Source organism: Eptatretus burgeri, chromosome 12 (genome assembly GCF_056783735.1).
Source record: "Eptatretus burgeri isolate ZD-2024b chromosome 12, Ebu_testis_v1, whole genome shotgun sequence".
NCBI lineage: Eukaryota > Metazoa > Chordata > Myxini > Myxiniformes > Myxinidae > Eptatretus > Eptatretus burgeri.
Window position 1 is genome coordinate 43,886,061 of NC_140972.1, and position 23,163 is coordinate 43,909,223.

Consider the following 23,163-nt stretch of genomic DNA (forward strand, 5'->3'; position numbering starts at 1 on the left):
GTTTTAAACATGGACTTGAAGTTACCACAGAAGCAGAGTAAATTTTTTCGCACAAATGCTTTATTCCAGTGGCATTGCCCAGTACTTCCTGCCATTTGCACTTGCTCTGCTCATTGTCACAATAAATACTTAATGAAAGGTTTGGGTTAAGGTTAGCCGTCTGCACCAAACATTCATACACAAATGTACAACAAAAGAGACAGAGGTCATGCACACACACACACAAAAAGAAGAAGAAGAAATACTTTACACTAAAAAGGGAGTGCGACGTACTCAAATATTGTTTGCATCGAAAAACAAGTCCTGTGCAAGTCCTGAGCGCACGAGGGATCACGACCGAAGCAGAGGAGTACCTTGAAAGGAGAGAATCGGTCGGTGGTCGGTCCCGGGATACTTGTGGTCTTGCGAGGCGATCGAGCTTACAGGGGCTCAAGAGCGTGAGCTTTGATCTTCATCCGTAACAGTGGCGTTGAGGTGGACCGGGGAAGCAAGCAAGTTAGGATAGGTTAAGGACATTTTGGATTTAGATTCAGATCAGTAGTCTGTATCGGAGCCGTCACCATTTCCGGCATTGCGGGACAGCATATAATTGTCCATGTCGATGGATTTGCAGTTATTGATAGCATAGCGAAGGCGCTCAGCCATGACCGCTTGGCTCGAGTACGGTGGCAGGCGGAGTTGGAAGAAGCACGTCTGCGACGTGGGCAGGCTGTCGTATGGCTGTCGGCACAAGACAAATGACGCATTTATGCCACCCACACATTTGCTGGAACATTGAAGATGAAAGGTAGGCGATAAACACGCCTGACCGAGTTTTCATTTCTAATTTTACACAGCAATAAAGCCAATTAACAAGAATACAATATCCAGGGATTTGCAGCGCGTCTAATTCATTGCTCGGGCAAAGCGAACATGCAGATACTGGCATTTTGTCGAAAGCACAACAGCGAAATAAGCCAAATGTGTCAATTTGTTACCACGTTCCCATCCAATATGGCATTCAAATGAGCTTTGTCAATGGGATTCTAACACTGTAACATTATTCTAATAACACGAACACAGCAGCCTGAGCAACAAATGGAGCGCTTTTCTTCAGTTTAAGGCTCTTTCGGTTTTCTACTGTCTATTCTCCAATATCACTCCCTCTGATCTCTCAGTCATCCAATCCTCCCAATCCACTCAAGGATGTACAAGCTCTTCCAGTTACCCCCTCCTGGTTCAACTTCCAAAATCCAGGCTGCCTGCAAACTTCAACTCTTTTATTCCTCACTTCTCCCATCAATGGAACCCACTTTCAGATGCTGTTCTGTCTCACTCTTCCTTTCAGGGCTTCAAGCAAGCAGTGCACCACCATCACGTGTAGTCACCAATTCTGACCCCTGATCTTCATTACCCCCATGAACCTTTCCTAACCAAACCAATTTACTTGTGAGTTTCAGTTTCCTCTCTTCCTTCCTGTTTATTCATCCCCTTGGTGTTTGTCACGCTGTCAGTTTTACTCTGCTCTTTCATGAGCTTTGCTTCTGCAAAGAAAAATAAATAAATGGTGTACGTACCTTGTAATGTTCAATAAGAGAAAAGCACTGTTGGCACGAGTGTTACTAAAGGGGTAAGTTGAGTGAAGAACTGCTCACCCGATCAACCTTCATGATCTGGAAACGCTGCGAGATGTCAGCAAAGTTGGCAGGCAAGCGTGAGCGGCCTGACACGAAACGCATGAACAGCACACGTTCCTCATTTGAGAACTCGCTCAGCGTCTGCCACAGCCATTGGACCAGCTGCTGCTGCTCGTCCACCTCACGGTAACGCACCACACGTCGCAACACTGCCACCGAGATCTCGGGAAGGCCGCACACCATCTGCTCAAGCTGGTGTGCCGTCAGGAGAGAGAGCAGTGGCACAGGTATGATCCAGGACATGCCCTCCCGCACCGCTGCCACCTGAGTGGGAAGGCAAAAGCAGGTGGTTGAGAGAATATGATGGTCATACAAAATCTCCGATTATTACAACCATGATGAGAAGATTAGCACGTCGATCCTAATACAAAAAAAAATGAACTTCTATCAACGTCATGCAATTTTAATAATACCTTACGGATGGCATTGCAGTGGCCACGGTCAGCAAATTAATCTGCCAGCAGCACTTTGCTTCAAATAAATAAAAGGTTTTTCTGTCAAGTAAAGAGTTCTGGTACGATTGAGTGCTGCCCATTTCACATCAGCTTGGATGATGTGTTATGTTGGGAACAGTATAAGTTTTTTGGGGGGAATTTTAGAAACCATCCTACTGGTCACACTGTCAAATTGAAGCCTACCTAATGCTCCTCATCAGTAATTCTCGAGCCATAATTGCTTCCGAGATAGCTGGAGCCCATGAGGCTATGTTAGCCCGACGCAGTTAACTTCGTTTGCCATTCTCACAAAGTTGAGTTCACTCATCTGCCCTTACGGGCATCGATTCATGCCATTTTCACCAGGAAAATGGTGTGACCCCAGGTTCATCCTACGGTTCAGTGCTGGAAAGGGGATTTTTGCATCTACACTACATTTGTAGCATAATCTCTGTGCAGTTTTGTTTTGTATTCTCTCCCCGGTGGTTCAACGGAGGCAGGGAGGGTTGGTAGTTGCACTTGCGAAAACACTACATTTGAGATGCGAGTCGCATCAGCATGATTAAGAACTGCCAAAGCTGCTGAGCCTCCACATGCGTAACGCCCAGGTACTGTTAAAGCACTTTTTCTGAGAACGGGATAAAAAGGCCGACGTAGGTGCTAGAGAAGAGATTTCAGGAGGAAGATTGGTGGGATAATGCAAAGGCATTTGGGACAATACACCGACAACTCACACGAGTATCGTGAACAATGACACACATTCAGGAATTGACAGGCCACAATGTCTGCGCTCTGTAATTCCCCACATAGTATGACATGTATGTATCTATGTATGTATGTATACATTAATATGAAGAACAAGCAATATACCACAACCAAGAAGGGATCTCCAAAGGTCAGTACCACAAACTACCCCATACAAATGTCAGTATGCTCAAACAAATCTCACATGGGCGGAAGAGTTGGTAAAAATACTCGTACAAACCAAGACAGCAATAGAGTTGAGATCTACGATGAGAGGAAGCATGTAACATACAGCACGTGCCTTTTAACCAGCGCCGTACAATAGGAAAAGAACAATTGGTATTTAAAAACAATGTCCATGCCGAAGGAAACAGATGTACCAAATGCCAAGTAAGTGGAATTTTAATAACCAGCGTGGATCGGTGCACTTTGTGTACCTCACCAGAGGCACATGCATCTTTGACCATGCCTGTTTTCTCCGGGAGTGAGGGAAGGGGGAGAATGGTGAGTGTGGGTTAATGGGGGTGATCATGGATCCGGGTTTATATGGTGGAGAGGGGATGAGGTGGGTGGTGATGGGGGGGGGAGGGGGGGAAGGAGGGGGCAGGTCGACCAAATATATTTTGTGCTCTGTCTGAATATATACTGCAAATCATGTCAGAACCCAACATGTACAAAAAAAGAAAAGGAACTGAGCAGAAATTTATATTTATTTTAAATTATCAGTTAGCGCTGGACTGCAAAGACAACACAACATCAAAAACTGGAATGAACATTCGAACTGCCAGCCTTACAGAGCAGATGCGCCCCCAATACAGTACACTGCTTCCCTTGGACTTCTGGCTGGGTTTTCACGTCTTATTTTGCCCATATCTCGATCACAATTCATCAAGTCAAAATAACAAAAAAAAATTAGCACTGATGAATACAGGAAAATCACGAATTGTGTTTCTTTGGAGATATATATATATATATATATATATATATATATATATATATATATACATATATATATATATATATATATATATATATATATATATATATATATATATATATATATATATATATATATATATATATATATATATATATATATATATATATATATATATATATATATATATATATATATATATATATATATATATATATATATATATATATATATATATATATATATATATATATATATATATATATATATATATATAAGCCTGGTGTTGGCTTAGTGGTTAGGGTGGTGGCTTGGGATCCCAGGGTGCTGAGTTCAAGCCCCATAGGCTGCTGAATTAACACCAGGGGGTTGACTCAGTCTGTCATCCTTCCGAGGTCGGCGAAATGAGTACCAGTATACTGGTCCCGGTGTATGCCCCTGTTAGAATAGGTGAACCATATCCCTGTGTGTCGTAAGAGGCGAACAGGGTTGGCGTCAGGAAGGGCATCCGGCCATAAAACATTGCCTCAAGAAAAAGCCAACCCCTGCACAGCAGGGAAAAATGGCTGTAAAAACGGTCATATATATATATATATATATATATATATATATATATATATATATATATATATATATATATATATATGTATATATATGTATATATATATGTATATATATATATCGGTATGCTATCCTGAAGAGGGCAAATAAGCCAGAAATCTGAATCGGCAGCTCCGTTTGATGTTTAACTGATCTTGACCATGTAATCTTTGGCTGTTTGACAGAGTCGCCAGGGCCGAGGCCTCTGGCTTGGAGGTGATGCTTTGGTGTAGGACAATGTCCAATGGGGATCGGGGGGGGGGGGTGCTCGTCACACTCCACATGTTTGATTTACCCGCCGATCACATCACATGCCTTTTGGTTGAATGGTTTGCATTAGCGGGAACAATTATCTGGGTTGCAGACTCTGTCCATCTAAGAAACTCTGGTACCATTAAAAATTGGGGCCGCTAATTGTAGAAATAAACCGTACAACAGCTATAAGCCTTCTGCTATCCTATAGCGGGAGGCTTAATAGATAAGACAGATGGACAGACAGACAGATACATAAAGGCAAAGTGTGAGATGTAAGAATAAAGCCCAAATTTTTAATTCTACATTTTCCACTGATGCTTCAGTGAGTGGTACCTGCACATCCATTTCGTGTAGCCGGTAATCGATAGCTCGTTCCACATAAGTTTTCCGAATGGAAAAGGTCAGCGGGATAATATTTCCACCCGGGATGATGGGAACAATACTGCCATCAGCACTCTGTCCCATGAAGGAATCCAGGGGAATCATCTGGACAAAACAGAGCAGCAAAGGTAGTCATGAATGTGTGTTGCTTGGAAATCCACCTTCATATGAAGACCAAGAGGTAAACTATGAGAGAGCATCACAATCTTTCTGCATCACTTGCTATGGTTTTGTGCTCTAAAATTTGCAGTGTTCTTGAACGGATCTCAACGTGGAGGTGACACCAGAGCACGCTACCGTGTTACACATTATAGAACTGCATTCGGGCACAAGATTGAAAAGACAAATAAGTTATCAAACCAATCTAAATGCAACCTTCAAATTTCACAGCACAAGGGGAATATGGAAACTGGTGGACTTTCCCCATCAGGGAATCAAAGAAAATTGTTTTTACGCACAAAGAGCAGTGAGCAACGTTTCACCACGTTCTCCATGTAGTTTTTTTTCCTACATCCTCATCTACCAAGCAGATACAACAAACTAGGCAAGGAACAAAAACAAAATTGATAATAAAAAACACCAATGCAAGTGATATATATTGTGGTAAGACTTTTCTTGAGCTGTTGATGTGCTGCTTTCAAAACGGTTTGGTGTGAGAAGCCCAGCTGCGGTGAATCGCACCCCGCCATGCAATGATGATAGGGGTTCTGCACCTCGTGAAAGCTAGCCTCGGTGATTCCGCTGTCCTCTATATGTGCAATCGTGCGAAGCGTTTGCACGTAGAGCAGGTCCACCTCCTCCAGGTCCTCCAGTGACAATGGCAAAGAGCAAAGCTGCTTCCAGACAAAGGGTGCCAGGTGCAAATCCAGGGGTTTCTTGGTTCGCATCGCTACGCCCATGAGTATGCCGAGGAACTTGAACTCGAGTAAGTGTTCGTCGGATTGTGCTGACGGGTTGAAGAGGAACCTGCCGGTGGGCAAAGAGAAAAAAAAGGAACTTCGTCAACAATGTTGAAAACAGAAGGAGGTTCTTGTAAACACAACCCCTAAGTCATCATCCCAGCACGGTGCCGCAAAACGAGTGCAAAGCTCTGACAGGCTCATTATAAATCTCATGCACTGTGAAGGCAGAATGCTGCATGAACAATGTAACTGCGACGCTATGTTTTTGAAGCAGTTATTGGACTCCATTGGCTGCATCTACGCCTTCAATTAAGGCATCACAACCAAAGGCGGCTCTTGGATGCTTTGACTTGAGCCATTCATATAATGAACGTTTGGCCAATTGCCAATGATTCACCGACAAACTGCTAATACTGAAATAAAACTCCCATGACCACGTTGTGGGTTATTCGAACATCATTTGCACTATTTTTAAGGGAGAACAAACCTTTTGTGGAGGCCACGATTAAACTGGCTTTTACAGGTGATGCAGTGGATGCAGAGAATGCCTGAATATAATACATAGGGACGGATGCTTCATTTGTTTGTCTTTATTGGCTTATTTATATATTTTCGAGATGCGTGGGGGGGGGGGGAGGGAGGGGGAAGTATGATTTGAAATGTATGGCATTGCCAACAATGTAGATGCAATTCCTCATTACACAGCAGGAAACTTCAACATGTCGACGTAGATGTCACTTTGTATAATTGATTTGCATATCATTCAATGGGCTCATGTATTCGATGTAATGCATTTTCGGTGTGTGTGTGTGTGTGTGTGTGTGTGTGTGTGTGTGTGTGTGTGTGTGTGTGTGTGTGTGTGTGTGTGTGTGTGTGTGACCCCTTCAAAATCTATGTTCTGTTTCAGTCTTCTCGGCCAAGTCACAGCAAGTCAAACATCTCATTTTGGGGCTGTCTGTAATATTTGCTTTTTTTTTTTGGCAATCAGTCTCCCTTTTTAAGTAAGCAGCATACTGTTTTTCTGAATACGAGACACACGTCATACCTGTCCCTGTTGTAGCCAACATCCGCTGTGCAATTTGGAGTCGGGATCAGAAGGTCAACAATCGCCGTCTCCAACTCCTGCAAGACCATCACTCATAGTACTGAGTCTTAAATTATACGATGACTTGTAAACACCAGCACATGGCTCTTACAAACCCCTTTATCATCCACAGGTCGATTGCCGTTTGTCATTTAATTTATGGATCTCAAAATTTTAATGCTCAAATGAACAATTTGGAACACTAAAGGTGCATATTCATGCAAGGGGAGAACTGAGAAAGGAAATAAGACAATGGAGGTGCTTAATATTCACAAAGCCTAGAAACACAGCTGACACCCCCTCCCCCATTTTTTGTTTTTACCTCTGTGTCTCAGCGAAGCTCTCAATGATATAAAGTAGGTTTACATATATTGGGCACTGCCTGAATAGCCTAAGGCACTTATAGGATTCATGGAGATAAACTCTCCTGCTTCATCTCCTGCCTTCGGTGTGACAGAGTGACTTACATTGTGCTGCTTCTGAAGCATCAAATATATTGTGCTTGAGCTCAAGGGAATTAAAGATTTGAAATGTTATTAGGCACCAGTGCTTTCTTATTTCATCACTTCAGCAATAACCAACAACAACAATGATAATGATAAAAACAATTGATAAATGATAAAATGCCCAACCAGGCAGACCTGGCACATCTCAGTGATGGTATCGTCGAAGACACCGCCGGCATCATCTGCTCCCTCACCGACCAGTTTGACCTTCCAGGCACGAGAAGGCAGGCGCAGGTATGACGGGCTCAGCTTCACCACTTGCCTTGCTATTTGCACAAAGATGGGCTTGCATCTTCGACCCCTGGGGAGAGCAAAGCATTTGCAAAGCAGCACCTGACCATATCCTGAACATTCCTTTGTTGTGTGCTTTGACAAAAATGTGCACTTTAAGGTGATAATGGGGATGCCACTTTCCTTGGTGGTGGTGGAGGGGGGAACGAAGAAGGGGGGGGAGGGGGCAGGAGGAGGAGGAGATACATAATAATGGAAGGATGTGGGGGAAGAAGATTTGCCTGGTAGAGAGGCGCTTGACAGTGATTTGAGGTCCATAATTCTTTCCTTGCACCATGGTCTTGCCAATGGACCGCACCATGGGCAGCGTATACACCCTGGGTGTCAGTAATGGCCTGAGATTGCCACGCACTATACCCCACATGCCGGCACCGTATCGTGAGGTCGTATACTAGACAAGAAAACACAAACAAGCAAACCTCAGAGAGGATAAAACAATAAGTTGAAGTAAAATAACGACCTTTGTTCACTTTTTTGTTATCCTCTTCCTTCTCCTCTTCCCTTCATAAGGGGTGAGGTTTGATCGCACCAAGCTTCTCCCTGCCCTGAGCACGATACTCCACCTCCCTTTGTCCTTAGCCAACTCTCTCCACCCTCCAACTACCCCTACCTTATGGATATCTCTCCTCACACAATCCTCCCATCTCAACTGCAGTTCACCTCTTTTCTTGCTACCTTGCTCCCTAAACCTATCCTGTCTATTTGCCATTCTCTCATCACCCATTCATACCAAGTGTCCAACCCATATCAACTGGTATTTCACCAATCTCCCTGTCAACCTCATCTGCATACCAATCTCCTCCCTCAGTCCATCCATCATCCTCTTATCCACGCTCTGCACTCCCGCAATCCTCCTGACCCAGTTCTTGCATCTCTGTTGGTGTCTCTCTGTCAGTGCCACCATCTCCAGAGCGCAAAGGTAGGTCGGCATTACACATGGCATCAAAACATTCCCTTTCAATTTTCTGGACATCTTTCTGTCTGCCATTACTCCCTCGACCCTCCTCCTCACCTCTGCCTTGGACTTACCATCCCTGGTCACTGTTGCTCCCAGATACTCAAACCCATTTCCCTGTCTCTGTCTGATCTCCTTCCCATTGAACCTGATATTCATTTATTTTCTCTGCTGCCCGACCCACATTACCTCAGTCTTCTCCAGACTCATTTTCACCCAATGCTTCCAAAATGCCTCCTTCCACGACCCCAGTACTTCCTGCATCCGCCACTAAATCTTCACCACAACAACCAGATTGTCTACATGCAACATCCTCCCAATATTACCCCTCAAGCTCACCTTCCCACTTTCCAGCTCCATCACCATGATAAACATGATTGGGTTGAGAGAGCTTCCCTGCCTCAAACCAATGTTCACTCTGAACTCCTCAGACATCTAAGGACCAACCAAAACTCTTCCCTTCGTTCCCTTGTACATCCCTTCCACCAACTTAACTTCTGCTTCCGGCACTCCAATCCATCTCAGTGTTGCCATCACCATCTCTCTCGGGGCAGTATCGTCGACCTTCTCAAGGTTGCAAAAATCCCAATGCCATCTCACCTTGCACCTCCAACCTCTTCTCCACCAGTTGTGTCAGCGTGAATGTCCCATCTGTTGTCCTCCTACCTTTTCTACACCCCTGCTGGTCTTCTTGTCACTGACAAATGAGCCATCTTCATAACTGCAGTGTTTTCACAGTTACTTGCAATAAACATTCAGCAATGCATTTTTTTGAGGCACATTAATGCTGCCATCCGTTATCTACATGAAGCTCCTCAATTGCCACAGTACAAGTAGCAGCACATTATCCTCCAACCATCTCAGGATGAATCAATGAAATACTCTAAGTTTTATTCCAGACTTCAAGCAACATCAACAAAAACCCCAAAAAGAAAACGATACCAATGTGGTTTTGTTTTCCTCGATACCTGATTGTTGGGACTAAGGTTGAGAAGCCTCCAAGAGGTGTACATAAGGTCAGAGAAGTGATAGAGAACTCGCAGGCGTGCACGAACTGCTTCCAAGCTGCACTCGCGCAGGACCCCGTACTGTGGTGGTATACACTTTGGCTTGCCCAATCGCAGAGAGACCCTCGTTCCTAGAAGGATGAAGGATGCTCAGAGAGCATTTCACACTTTCATCACATTGCACTCATTATGCATCAACACGCACCTCTACATCGAAGGTGCCAAAGATGCTCCCAAGGCAAAGAAAAATTTGAATTTTAATCAAAACCTACAATCTCTCTGATATTAAAAAAAAAAACCCTCACTGAGTTCATTACATTTTAAGGTGAACACATTATTATGAATATTGGCAAGAATAACTTGAGGGCATTTCTTGAAATATCATGGAAGATAACTGACATGAAAATAGTCTGAATAAATATTTGCATCCATTATACTCTAGTGGTGTTTTGTTTGTGAAATCAAGAATATATAAATAAAACGTCGTGGTTTCAGCATCCGGCATGTTTTGTGACAACATCAGCAAGCTATTTGTGCAAACTTTCTTCGTATATAACATGAAGGGGACATCATTTTATGAGGTACCCACTGGGGGTGGGTCGACCGAGGTGTGGGGGTTATGAAATTGAGAAAGGAAAGATAGTGCAGTGTGGGATGAGTAGGGAGGGAAGGGAAAATTTTGGAAGGATATGGAGATGGTGTAATAGGCAGTGGAGAGAAAAATCTACAAATTGGGGAGGCCAGAGGTTTGAACAGCAGCAATATTTGTGTAAATAATCAACAGATGCCTTCAAAGGATGCTGTGACCAGAGAATAAAATGTTGCACAGCATTGAATGCCAGCATCGTTGTTGGATTACAAGCTCTTCTGTGAGCCCGAGACACACATCTGTAAAACCAGTCAACCATCCCATTGCAGTCCATGTAGGATAAAGGCCTCTCTCCACTCATGTTGAGGGGTGCTTAGCATAACCACTGAGTTTACCAAGTGCAAAAAGACAACAACGAGCAGTCGTAAGAATCAAACTTGGACCAGTCAGTGTATCTATTATAATAAATGTGTGTGTGTGTGTGTGTGTGTGTGTGTGTGTGTGTGTGTGCGTGTGTGCGTGTGTGTGCGTGCGTGCGTCAATGTGTGTGTTTCCTCCTTAACTCCGAAGGCATGAAACCTAGTGGCCTTAAACTTTACATGTATAGGAAGAGAACTCCAAGGTAGTGCATGAATCAAAAACTGGGTGATTGTGTTAATTTAAACACCCCTTTTGAAGATTTAATTAACAACCTTATTTAATTCTCCTTCATCAAGGCTCATCCTTGGTCAACTCGCTGTCCCTCGCTGCGGTCTTAATTTGCCAATTTTTTCAACTGCTCAACAATGCCTTGATTTGGAAGAGGCCGCAACATTTTCTTAACAATAAAGTTTGTTTTTTTTCAACTTTCCTCACTCATATAATTGAATACCTGATCATAACATCTCCAAATCACTGGATACATCACAATGCTTATAAATACCTGGAGTCACTAGTGTTTGTGGCTTAATTTCAATTCCGCAAATGTGAAACCTCTAGATTATCTTAAGCTGAGCCAAATTTCCAAATTTATACTTCTTACAGTGCCAAAAGAAGGTCTACACCCTCTTTCAAATTTTTCACCTTTTGTTGCCATATCGCCTGGAATTAAATTGCATTAAATCAGCCTTTTTCCATATTTATTTAGACATCGTAACCCACAATTTCCAAGTGAAAAACAAATCTACAAATTTCAGAAAATTAATTAAAAATACAAAACTAGAATATCTTGGTTGGATAAGTGTCCACCTCCCTTATAAAAGCAATTATAAATTAGCTCAGGTGTAACCATTCTCCATTAAAATCACACACCAAGTTAATTGGCCTCCACCGACGTTAAAATGTTGTGATTCTGATTAGTTCAGAATAAAATCAGCTGTGACTGTAGGTTTCCTCTGCTGGGTCATGCATTTCACAGCAAAGACTCAACCATGAGAAAAGGAGCTTTCAAAACGCCTCTGAGATAAAATTGTGGAAAGGCACAGATCAGGGGATGGGTATAAAATATTTCAAAAGTGGTAAATGTCCTTTGGAACACAGTCAAGACAATCATTAAGAAGTGGAAGGCGTATAGTACCACCAAGACACTGCCTAGATCAGACAGTCCCTCCAAACTGGATGACCAAACAAGAAGGAGACTGATCAGAGAGCCCACTAAGTGGCCAATGGCAACTTTGAAAGAGTTATAGGCCTTTATGGCAAAGACTGGTCACTGTATGCATGTGACAACAATATCCCAAGCACTCCACAAGTCTGGCCTGTATGGTGGGGTGGCAAGAAGGAAGCTATTACTCAAAAAGCACACATTGAATCCCGTTTCAGGAATGCAAAAAACCACTCTGGAGATTCTGAAGCCAAATGGCAAAAAGTTTTGTGGTCTGATGAAATAAAGATGAAACTCTGGCTTGAATGCAAAACGTTACTGTAGTGTCGTGATAGTGGTGCTTCGAAGGCAGACACGAGCAGGGGAAACAGTCCAACCCGGCTTTGTCGCACGAGCGGGAGCGTGAGCGTACATTGCCCGTAACTCCCCTTTATTACGTACTCAATGCACTCTACAAGCCACAGCGACTACAGCAACCACTACAACGCCTCAGGCGGCGCGCACTCCTATATCCCTTGCACGCACGTGATCACGCCGACCACTCCTCCACATCATGCCCTGCCCCCGCAGGCCCGCTACACCACAGTTACGTTTGGCACAAACCCAACACAGCACATCCCCCAAAGAATACAATCCCTACTGTGAAGCATGGTGGTGGCAGCATCATGTTGTGGGGATGTTTCTCATCAGCAGGGACTGGAGCACTTGTCAGGATAGAAGGGAAAATGGATGGGGAAAAATAGAGAAAAATCCTAGAGGAAAACCTGCTGCCCGCTGCAAGAAAGCTGAAATTGAGACAGAAGTTCACCTTTCAGCTTGACAATGACCCGAAGCACACAGTCAAAGCTACACTGGAGTGGCTAAGGAACAAAAAGATAAATGTCCTTGAGTGGCCCAGTCAGAGGCCTGACCTAAATCCAATTGAAAATCTGTGGCATGACTTGACGATTGCTGTCCATCAACACTCCCCATGCAACTTGACTGAACTTGAACAATTTTGTACAGAACAATGGGCAAATATTGCCCAATCAAGGTGTGAAAACTTGGTGGAGACCTATCCCAACAGACTCACAGATGTAATCAAAGGTGCTTTTGCCAAGTATTAACTTAGGGGGGTGGACAATTATCCAACCAAGATAATCTAGTTTTGTATTTTTAATTAATTTCTTGGAAGTTGTTGGTTACGATGTGTAAATAAAGATGGAAAAGTCTGATTTAAAGCAATTTAATTCTAGGCTATAAGGCAACAAAAGTTCAGAATTTTGAAAGGGGGTGCAGACTTTCTATTGGCACTGGAATTGACCTCAGCAGCAGCTCTGACTGCTAAAAAATTACCCCCGTGCAGGAGTGACGGTCATCTCTGCAAGAAAATATATAGCCTCCTGAAGGTAGGGCAGTTTTTGCAAACTTTGTAGTCACGTGATGCGAAAACGAATATCGAAAATCCGGCCTGACAAAATTTAGATATTGTCCCATAGATTTATATGCCACAATCAAATTCAAGATCGCTTGAGAAATGTAGGAGGAGATAGATTTTGAAAATCGTCATTTTCGCATTTTTTGCCAACTTTGAAGTCACGTGACACGAAAATGAAAGCGAATATCGAAAATCCGGCCCGATCAAAATTTAGATATTGTCCGATAGATTCATATGCCACAATCAAATTCAAGATTGCTTGAGAAATGGCGGAGGAGATAGAATTTGAAAATCGTCATTTTAGCAAATTCAAAGGCCTTGTGACCTTGACCTTGGGTGACCTTGAAAGTCATACCATCGTGTACGTCTCATCGACCTCTATCAGGATCACTAATGACCAGATCTCCCGCTTCAACTTCATTGTGAACGGACGGACGGACGGACGGAACGTCACCTCTCCTCTCAACACCAATATTATTAGGTCATGCTCGGAGAGATGACCTAAAAACAAAACAAGAGTTCATTTGTCCAATTCGGACGTTGTATGACATTCCAGGCATCTCCAGAATGTTCCTCATCAACCTAGTTTCATTTAAAGTATGTGTGTGGTTTCAGAAAAGAAAGCAAATACATATTTTGGGGGCGACTCACACCCCACCCCCCTGGTAGACCCTTCCAGACCCCAATTTTTTTTGATGGTGTGGTATTAAAAGTCTTTGGTACGTTGTGGATGATAAAGGTGGTCGTCAAGTTTCATCAGAATTGTGTGCAGTTTCTGTGAAGAAAGCAAATATATTTCAGGTGGCAACCCCTCTTACACCCCCCACCCCCTCTTAGACACAAACCCTTCAAATGGCATGAACAAACTTTGGTACAACGTGGGTGATGAAGGTTGTGGTGAATTTTCATCAGAATTGTGTGTGTAGTTTCTGAGAAGAAAGCAAAATACCTATATTTGGGGGCAACCCCTCTTACATCACCTTCGAGCCCAATTTCTTCAATGTCATGAACAAACTTTGTCACATCATGGGTGATGAAGGCTGTAGTCAAGGTTAATCGGAATAGTGTGTCATTTCTGAGAAGAAAGGAAATACGGCTTTGGAGGGGGGGGGGAACCCCCCTCCATAGACCCCCTCAGACCTCGATATAAGTTTCAACAGAATTGCATGTGTAGTTTCTGAGAAAAATGCAAACACCTATTTTGGGGGGAAACCCCATGGACCCCCTGAAGGCCCGATTTTTTTTAATGCAACGAACAAACTTTGGTACATACACGGTGATGAATATTGTGGTAAAGTTTCATTAAAACCGTATGCATAGTTTCAGAGAAGTTGAAAGTATTGTTACGGTTGTGGAAATTCACATTACACCATAAAGGGTCCTCAGGTGAGATATATCGGTAAGTTCATGTGAAGTTAGCCCGAACCCGTTCTATAGAGGGAAAATGTGTGATTCATCCGGGTGCGACGCTTTGAGTTAGCCATTTTTCTTTCTCTATTGTTATTTTCGACCATTAAGCCGCCAACAACTCAAGCACCACCCCAACAACCAAATCGCCACCATCAACAACGCTCCCGAACAACTCCACCAAACCGCCACTACCTTCACCTCCACAACCCAACCCCACAAGCATCGCCTCACCTGCCTTTCTCTAACGACGCCCCAACCACCACGGCAAACCTCCCACCACCTTCGCCTTCCTCCTTCACAACCAGAAACCGCACCACCTGTGAACACTGAACGTCAGGCTGTCTAGGGCCCGTTCGGCGATTGGTGCTGAACGCATCGAGCCGCGAGCGCGAATGGCGGCCTTTCCGAGGGAGAAAACGGATCGGGGGAGCTTCACGCCCCCTTTTCCTCCGTCCAATGGGCGAGTGTGGGGCGGCTTGGCCCCGCCTCCAAGCGTGTGTATGTGAATTCCGTTTGGGCAGAAATGCGGATTAAAAGAGGCTCACGCCCCCTTTTTGCCCGACCAATGGCTGACCAAGGGGTGGCGTGGCCCCGCCTCCAAATGCATTTTGATGCGGGAATTTGCATACACGCCCCTCACTCGGTCTATAAAGGCGCGCACATGGGGTGGTTCGCTCTCTTCGTCCTGGAGCTGGTCTCGTCGTTCTTCTTGGCTCGTCTCGCCTGGTGGTCTGGTCTGGTTTTCTGTCGGTGCCAAGGTCTTCTGTTGGTGCGGTCCCGAGACCCCGCTGGCGGGACAGAGCGTCTGCCATTCCCCTCTCCCGACCCCGAGCATCAACGGTTTCCCCCCCTTTATCCGCGCTGAGATAGCGCCGGAAACCCCGTCCGTGGTGTCGAGCGGCCAACACGTGCCGGCGCGAAGCACGAGCTCACTGATCACGCCGGAGGAGCTGGGAGCTGAGGTCGAGGGAGGAGGACTCGACGCGCACAGGGAAGTCACTACTTTTCTTTTCTTTGCTTTTGGTGTATGTGTGTGTGTGGCGCCAGTCTTGTAAAGTAGAATTGTGTAAGTGTGCCCGTGTAAGTCATATTCGTTGTAGTTCTTGCTTTTGTTCTTTCTTTGACTGTATGAAAACTGTTGCTGACTGTGAATACGTGTTTGTCTGTGTGTGTGAAATAAATGTGTATTGTGTGAACTGTTTTCCCGTTTCGCTTCGTCTTTTCCTTTAATTCAATCTCCTTCTTGCATCATGTAAGGGATTCGTAGTATAGTGGGTTTCAACATCCCGGTAATTAATCGGAACCGTCAAGGCCGACGACAACTCCACTCGGTTATCCCTGTAATACGGAACGAAGCGCTAAAGCGGTTTGTGTCCGGAGTCGGCCTGTGACGTGGTCCCATCCCTCGGCAGATTACCCGTGCGAGTACCATAGGTATATCGACTTTCGGCGATTTACACTATCTCGCGCAGGTGGACTGCGGACTGGGTGGTGGTGGGGTTAAACCCCCACTCGTGACTGGTTTCTGGCGGTAGTCCCAGGAGGGTCACGACTGAATTGTCAGTCCGGTGGACGACGCGGTCGCGATTTGAGTTACGTGGCTGGTCGCACACCGGCGGGCGCGAATTCGCAACAGTATTTTTGGATGGACCCACGGACGGACGGACGACGCATCATTCCATCAGCTCCCCGGAACTATGTTCCAGGTGAGCTAAAAATTACACATTTCGTTTGATGTCCCATTACACAATCGTTTTACAACCGATTTGATGGATTGCATGATTGAGTGCTTTGGCACTTCGTGAGGGCTCTTCAAGCTTAAATATCGACAAGCTTCCATGGCGATACCACAACTCTGTTCTCTATAGGGACAATCTCAGGAGTTAGGAGGGCAAACAAAATTAGAGGAATACAATGAGTACAAAATGTTTTCAGTAGTTACAAAGCAATGAATTCCCATATCACGGCCGGATAGCTGAGATCAAGCTCTCCCTCTCTCCTTGTCCCACCGCCATCGCTCTCCCTGTCCCACCGCCATCGCTCTCCCTGTCCCACCGCCATCGCTCTCCCTGTCCCACCGCCATCGCTCTCCCTGTCCCACCGCCATCGCTCTCCCTGTCCCACCGCCATCGCTCTCCCTGTCCCACCGCCATCGCTCTCCCTGTCCCACCGCCATCGCTCTCCCTGTCCCACCGCCATCGCTCTCCCTGTCCCACCGCCATCGCTCTCCCTGTCCCACCGCCATCGCTCTCCCTGTCCCACCGCCATCGCTCTCCCTGTCCCACCGCCATCGCTCGCCCTGTCCCACCGCCATCGCTCGCCCTGTCCCACCGCCATCGCTCGCCCTGTCCCACCGCCATCGCTCGCCCTGTCCCACCGCCATCGCTCGCCCTGTCCCACCGCCATCGCTCGCCCTGTCCCACCGCCATCGCTCGCCCTGTCCCACCGCCATCGCTCGCCCTGTCCCACCGCCATCGCTCGCCCTGTCCCACCGCCATCGCTCGCCCTGTCCCACCGCCATCGCCGCCCTGTCCCCCCGCCCTCGCTCGCCCTGTCCCACCGCCCTCGCTCGCCCTGTCCCACCGCCATCGCTCGCCCTGTCCCACCGCCATCGCTCGCCCTGTCCCACCGCCATCGCTCGCCCTGTCCCACCGCCATCGCTCGCCCTGTCCCACCGCCATCGCTCGCCCTGTCCCACCGCCATCGCTCGCCCTGTCCCACCGCCATCGCTCGCCCTGTCCCACCGCCATCGCTCGCCCTGTCCCACCGCCATCGCTCGCCCTGTCCCACCGCCATCGCCGCCCTGTCCCACCGCCCTCGCTCGCCCTGACCCACCGCCATCGCTCGCGCTGTCCCACCGCCATCGCTCGCCCTGTCCCACCGCCATCGCTCGCCCTGTCCCACCGCCATCACTCTCTCTGTCCCACCCCTCTCCCTCTCTCTGTCCCACCCCTCTCCCTCTCTCTGTCCCAACCCTCTCCCTCCCTCTGTCCCTCTCCCTCTCTCTGTCCCACTCCTCTCGATCTCTCTGTCCCACCACCATCGCTCGCTCTCTCTGTCCCACCCCTCTCCGTCTCTCTGTCCCACCACCATCCCTCGCTCTCCCTCTGTCCCACCCCTCTCCCTCTCTCTGTCCCATCATCGCTCACTATGTCTGTCTGTCTGTCTGTCTGTCTGTCTGTCTCTGTCTCTCTCTCTCTCTCTCTCTCTCTCTCTCTCTCTCTCTCTCTCTCTCTCTCTCTCTCTCTCTCTCTCTCTCTCTCTCTCTCTCTCTCTCTCTCTCTCTCTCTCTCTCTCTCTCTCTCTCTCTCTCTCTCTCTCTCTCTCTCTCTCTCTCTCTCTCTCTCTCTCTCTCTCTCTCTCTGTCCCACCAACATAGCTGTCTCTCTCTGTCTGTCTGTTTGTCTGTCACACCAACATAGCTCTCTCTCTCTCTGTCTGTCCGTCTGTCCCACCACCATCTCTCGCTCTCTGTCTGTCTGTCTGTCCCACCACCATCGCTCGCTCTCTGTCTGTCCCACCACCATCGCTCGCTCTCTGTCTGCTGTCTGTCCCACCACCATCGCTCGCTCTCTGTCTGCTGTCTGTCCCACCACCATCGCTCTCTCTCCAGGTGTCCCACCCCCATCGTTCTCTCTCTCTGTCTCCCAACACACACTCTCTCTCTCTCTCTCACACCACCACTGCGCTCTCTCTCTCTCACACCACCACTGCGCTCTCTCTCTCTGTCCCACCACCATCACTCTCTCTCTCTGTGTCCCACCACAAACGTTCTCTCTCTCTGTGTCCCACCACCATCGCTCTCTGTCCCACCACCGTCGCTCTCTCTGTCCCACCACCGTCGCTCTCTCTGTCTGTCCCATCACCATCGCTCTCTCTCTGTCCCACCACCATCGCTCTCTCTCGCTCTCTGTCTGTCTGTCTGTCCCACCACCATCTCTCGCTCTCTCTGTCTGTCCCACCACCATCGCTCGCTCTCTCTGTCTGTCTGTCTGTCCCACCACCATCGCTCGCTCTCTCTGTCTGTCTGTCTGTCCCACCACCATCGCTCGCTCTCTCTGTCTGTCTGTCTGTCCCACCACCATCGCTCGCTCTCTCTGTCTGTCTGTCTGTCCCACCACCATCGCTCTCTCTCCAGCTGTCCCACCACCACTGCGCTCTCTCTCTGTCCCATCACAATCGCCCTCTCTGTGTCCCACCACAATCGATCTCTCTCTCTCTGTCCCACCACCATCTCTCTCTCTGTCTGTCCCACCACCATCGCTCTCTCTCTCTCTCTCTCTCTCTCTCTCTCTCTCTCTCTCTCTCTCTCTCTCTCTCACCACCATCGCTCTCTCTCTCTCTCTGTCTGTCCCACCACCATCGCTCTCTCTCTCTCTCTGTCTGTCCCACCACCATCGCTCTCTCTGTCCCACCCTCTCTCTGTCCCACCCCTCTCCCTCTCTCTGTCCCACCCCTCTCCCTCTCTCTGTCCCACCCCTCTCTCTCTGTCCCACCACCATATCTCTCTCTCTCTCTCTCTCTCTCTCTCTCTCTCTCTCTCTCTCTCTCTCTCTCTCTCTCTCTCTCTCTCTCTCTCTCTCTCTCTCTCTCTCTCTCTCTCTCTCTCTCTCTCTCTCTCTCTCTCTCTCTCATCACAATCGCTCTCTCTGTGTCCCACCACAATCGATCTCTCTCTCTCTGTCTGTCTGTCCCACGACCATCGCTCTCTCTCTCTGTCCCACCACCATCTCTCTCTCTGTCTGTCCCACCACCATCGCTCGCTCTCTGTCTGCTGTCTGTCCCACCACCATCGCTCTCTCTCCAGGTGTCCCACCACCATCGTTCGCTCTCTCTGTCCCACCGCCATCGCTCGCTCTGTCCCACCCCTCTCCCTCTCTCCATCCAACCCCTCTCTCTGTCCCACCCCCCTCTCTCTCTCTCTCTCTCCCACCCCTCTCCCTCTCTCTGTCCCACCACCATATATATATATATATATATATATATATATATATATATATATATATATATATATATATATATATATATATATATATATATATATATATATATCTCTCTTCTCTTCTCTTCTCTTCTCTTCTCTTCTCTTCTCTTCTCTTCTCTTCTCTTCTCTTCTCTTCTCTTCTCTTCTCTTCTCTTCTCTTCTCTTCTCTCTCTCTCTCTCTCTCTCTCTCTCTCTCTCTCTCTCTCTCTCTCTCTCTCCACAATTGCTCTCTCTCTCTCTCCCACCACAATTTCTCTCTCTCTCTCTCTCTGTGTCCCACCACAATTGCTCTCTCTCTCTCTGTTCCACCACCATCGCTCTCTCTCGCTCTCTGTCTGTCTGTCCCACCAACATAGCTGTCTCTCTCTCTGTCTGTTTGTCTGTCACACCAACATAGCTCTCTCTCTGTCTGTCCGTCTGTCCCACCACCATCTCTCGCTCTCTGTCTGTCTGTCTGTCTCTCCCACCACCATCGCTCGCTCTCTGTCTGCTGTCTGTCCCACCACCATCGCTCTCTCTCCAGGTGTCCCACCACCATCGTTCTCTCTCTCTGTCTCCCAACACACTCTCTCTCTCTCTCTCTCTCTCTCTCTCTCTCTCTCTCTCTCTTCTCTCTTCTCTCTTCTCTCTTCTCTCTTCTCTCTTCTCTCTTCTCTCTCTCTCTCTCTCTCTCTCTCTCTCTCTCTCTCTCTCTCTCTCTCTCTCTCTCTCTCTCTCTCTCTCTCTCTCTCTCTCTCTCTCTCTCTCTCTCTCACACACCACCACTGCACTCTCTCTCTCTCACACCACCACTGCGCTCTCTCTCTCTCTGTCCCACCACCATCACTCTCTCTCTGTGTCCCACCACAAACGTTCTCTCTCTCTGTGTCCCACCACCATCGCTCTCTCTGTCCCACCACCGTCGCTCTCTCTGTCCCACCACCGTCGCTCTCTCTGTCCCACCACCGTCGCTCTCTCTGTCCCACCACCGTCGCTCTCTCTGTCCCACCACCGTCGCTCTCTCTGTCCCACCACCGTCGCTCTCTCTGTCCCACCACCGTCGCTCTCTCTGTCCCACCACCGTCGCTCTCTCTGTCCCACCACCGTCGCTCTCTCTGTCTGTCTGTCCCATCACCATCGCTCTCTCTCTCTGTCCCACCACCATCGCTCTCTCTCTCGCTCTCTGTCTGTCTGTCTGTCCCACCACCATCTCTCGCTCTCTCTGTCTGTCCCACCACCATCGCTCGCTCTCTCTGTCTGTCTGTCTGTCCCACCACCATCGCTCGCTCTCTCTGTCTGTCTGTCTGTCCCACCACCATCGCTCGCTCTCTCTGTCTGTCTGTCTGTCCCACCACCATTGCTCGCTCTCTGTCTGTCTGTCCCACCACCATCGCTCTCTCTCCAGCTGTCCCACCACCACTGCGCTCTCTCTCTGTCCCATCACAATCGCCCTCTCTGTGTCCCACCACAATCGATCTCTCTCTGTCCCACGAACATCGCTATCTCTCTCTCTCTGTCCCACCACCATCTCTCTCTCTCTCTCTCTCTCTCTCTCTCTCTCTCTCTCTCTCTCTCTCTCTCTCTCTCTCACCACGATCGCTCTCTCTCTCTCTCTGTCTGTCCCACCACCATCGCTCTCTCTCTCTCTCTCTCTGTCTGTCCCACCACCATCGCTCTCTCTGTCCCACCCCTCTCTCTGTCCCACCCCTCTCCCTCTCTCTGTCCCACCCCTCTCCCTCTCTCTGTCCCACCCCTCTCTCTCTGTCCCACCACCATATCTCTCTCTCTCTCTCTCTCTCTCTCTCTCTCTCTCTCTCTCTCTCTCTCTCTCTCTCTCTCTCTCTCTCTCTCTCTCTCTCTCTCTCTCTCTCTCTCATCACAATCGCTCTCTCTGTGTCCCACCACAATCGATCTCTCTCTCGCTGTCTGTCTGTCCCACGACCATCGCTCTCTCTCTCTGTCCCACCACCATCTCTCTCTCTGTCTGTCCCACCACCATCGCTCGCTCTCTGTCTGCTGTCTGTCCCACCACCATCGCTCTCTCTCCAGGTGTCCCACCACCATCGTTCGCTCTCTCTGTCCCACCGCCATCGCTCGCTCTGTCCCACCCCTCTGGCTCTATCCATCCAACACCTCTCTCTGTCCCACCCCCTCTCTCTCTCTCTCTCTCTGTCCCACCCCTCTCCCTCTCTCTGTCCCACCACCATATATATATATATATATATATATATATATATATATATATATATATATATATATATATATCTCTCTTCTCTTCTCTTCTCTTCTCTTCTCTTCTCTTCTCTTCTCTTCTCTTCTCTCTCTCTCTCTCTCTCTCTCTCTCTCTCTCTCTCTCTCTCTCTCTCTCTCTCTCTCTCTCTCTCTCCACAATTGCTCTCTCTCTCTCTCCCACCACAATTTCTCTCTCTCTCTCTCTCTGTGTCCCACCACAATTGCTCTCTCTCTCTCTGTTCCACCACCATCGCTCTCTCTCGCTCTCTGTCTGTCTGTCCCACCAACATAGCTGTCTCTCTCTCTGTCTGTTTGTCTGTCACACCAACATAGCTCTCTCTCTGTCTGTCCGTCTGTCCCACCACCATCTCTCGCTCTCTGTCTGTCTGTCTGTCTGTCCCACCACCATCGCTCGCTCTCTGTCTGCTGTCTGTCCCACCACCATCGCTCTCTCTCCAGGTGTCCCACCACCATCGTTCTCTCTCTCTGTCTCCCAACACTCTCTCTCTCTTCTTCTCTCTTCTCTCTTCTCTCTTCTCTCTTCTCTCTTCTCTCTTCTCTCTTCTCTCTTCTCTCTTCTCTCTTCTTTCTCTTTCTCTTTCTCTCTTCTCTCCCTCTCTCTTCACCTCTCTCTCTCTCTCTCTCTCTCTCTCTCTCTCTCTCTCTCTCTCTCTCTCTCTCACATACCACCAGCACTCTCTCTCTCTCACACCACCACTGCGCTCTCTCTCTCTCTCTCTGTCCCACCACCATCACTCTCTCTCTGTGTCCCACCACAAACGTTCTCTCTCTCTGTGTCCCACCACCATCGCTCTCTCTGTCCCACCACCGTCGCTCTCTCTGTCCCACCACCGTCGCTCTCTCTGTCCCACCACCGTCGCTCTCTCTGTCCCACCACCGTCGCTCTCTCTGTCCCACCACCGTCGCTCTCTCTGTCCCACCACCGTCGCTCTCTCTGTCCCACCACCGTCGCTCTCTCTGTCCCACCACCGTCGCTCTCTCTGTCTGTCTGTCCCATCACCATCGCTCTCTCTCTCTGTCCCACCACCATCGCTCTCTCTCTCGCTCTCTGTCTGTCTGTCTGTCCCACCACCATCTCTCGCTCTCTCTGTCTGTCCCACCACCATCGCTCGCTCTCTCTGTCTGTCTGTCTGTCCCACCACCATCGCTCGCTCTCTCTGTCTGTCTGTCTGTCCCA

The 23,163-nt window shown here is 47.9% G+C and overlaps 2 protein-coding genes across 2 annotated transcripts in view; one reads left to right on the plus strand and one right to left on the minus strand.

Annotated features, from left to right (window-relative positions):
* HERC1 (HECT and RLD domain containing E3 ubiquitin protein ligase family member 1) overlaps positions 1-23,163 on the plus strand; it is a 964,782-nt gene that overhangs the window by 457,886 nt on the left and 483,733 nt on the right. The window lies entirely within an intron of this gene.
* Positions 39-9,946, minus strand: LOC147015510 (putative E3 ubiquitin-protein ligase HERC1). The gene is made up of 8 exons (XM_085850293.1): positions 9,734-9,946; positions 8,032-8,201; positions 7,655-7,820; positions 6,975-7,051; positions 5,741-5,993; positions 4,980-5,132; positions 1,635-1,940; positions 39-720 (listed from the first exon to the last, which is right to left on the minus strand). The coding sequence occupies exons 1-8, from the start codon at positions 9,776-9,778 to the stop codon at positions 535-537; spliced, it is 1,356 nt and encodes a 451-aa protein (XP_085706419.1). The 5' UTR covers positions 9,779-9,946; the 3' UTR covers positions 39-534.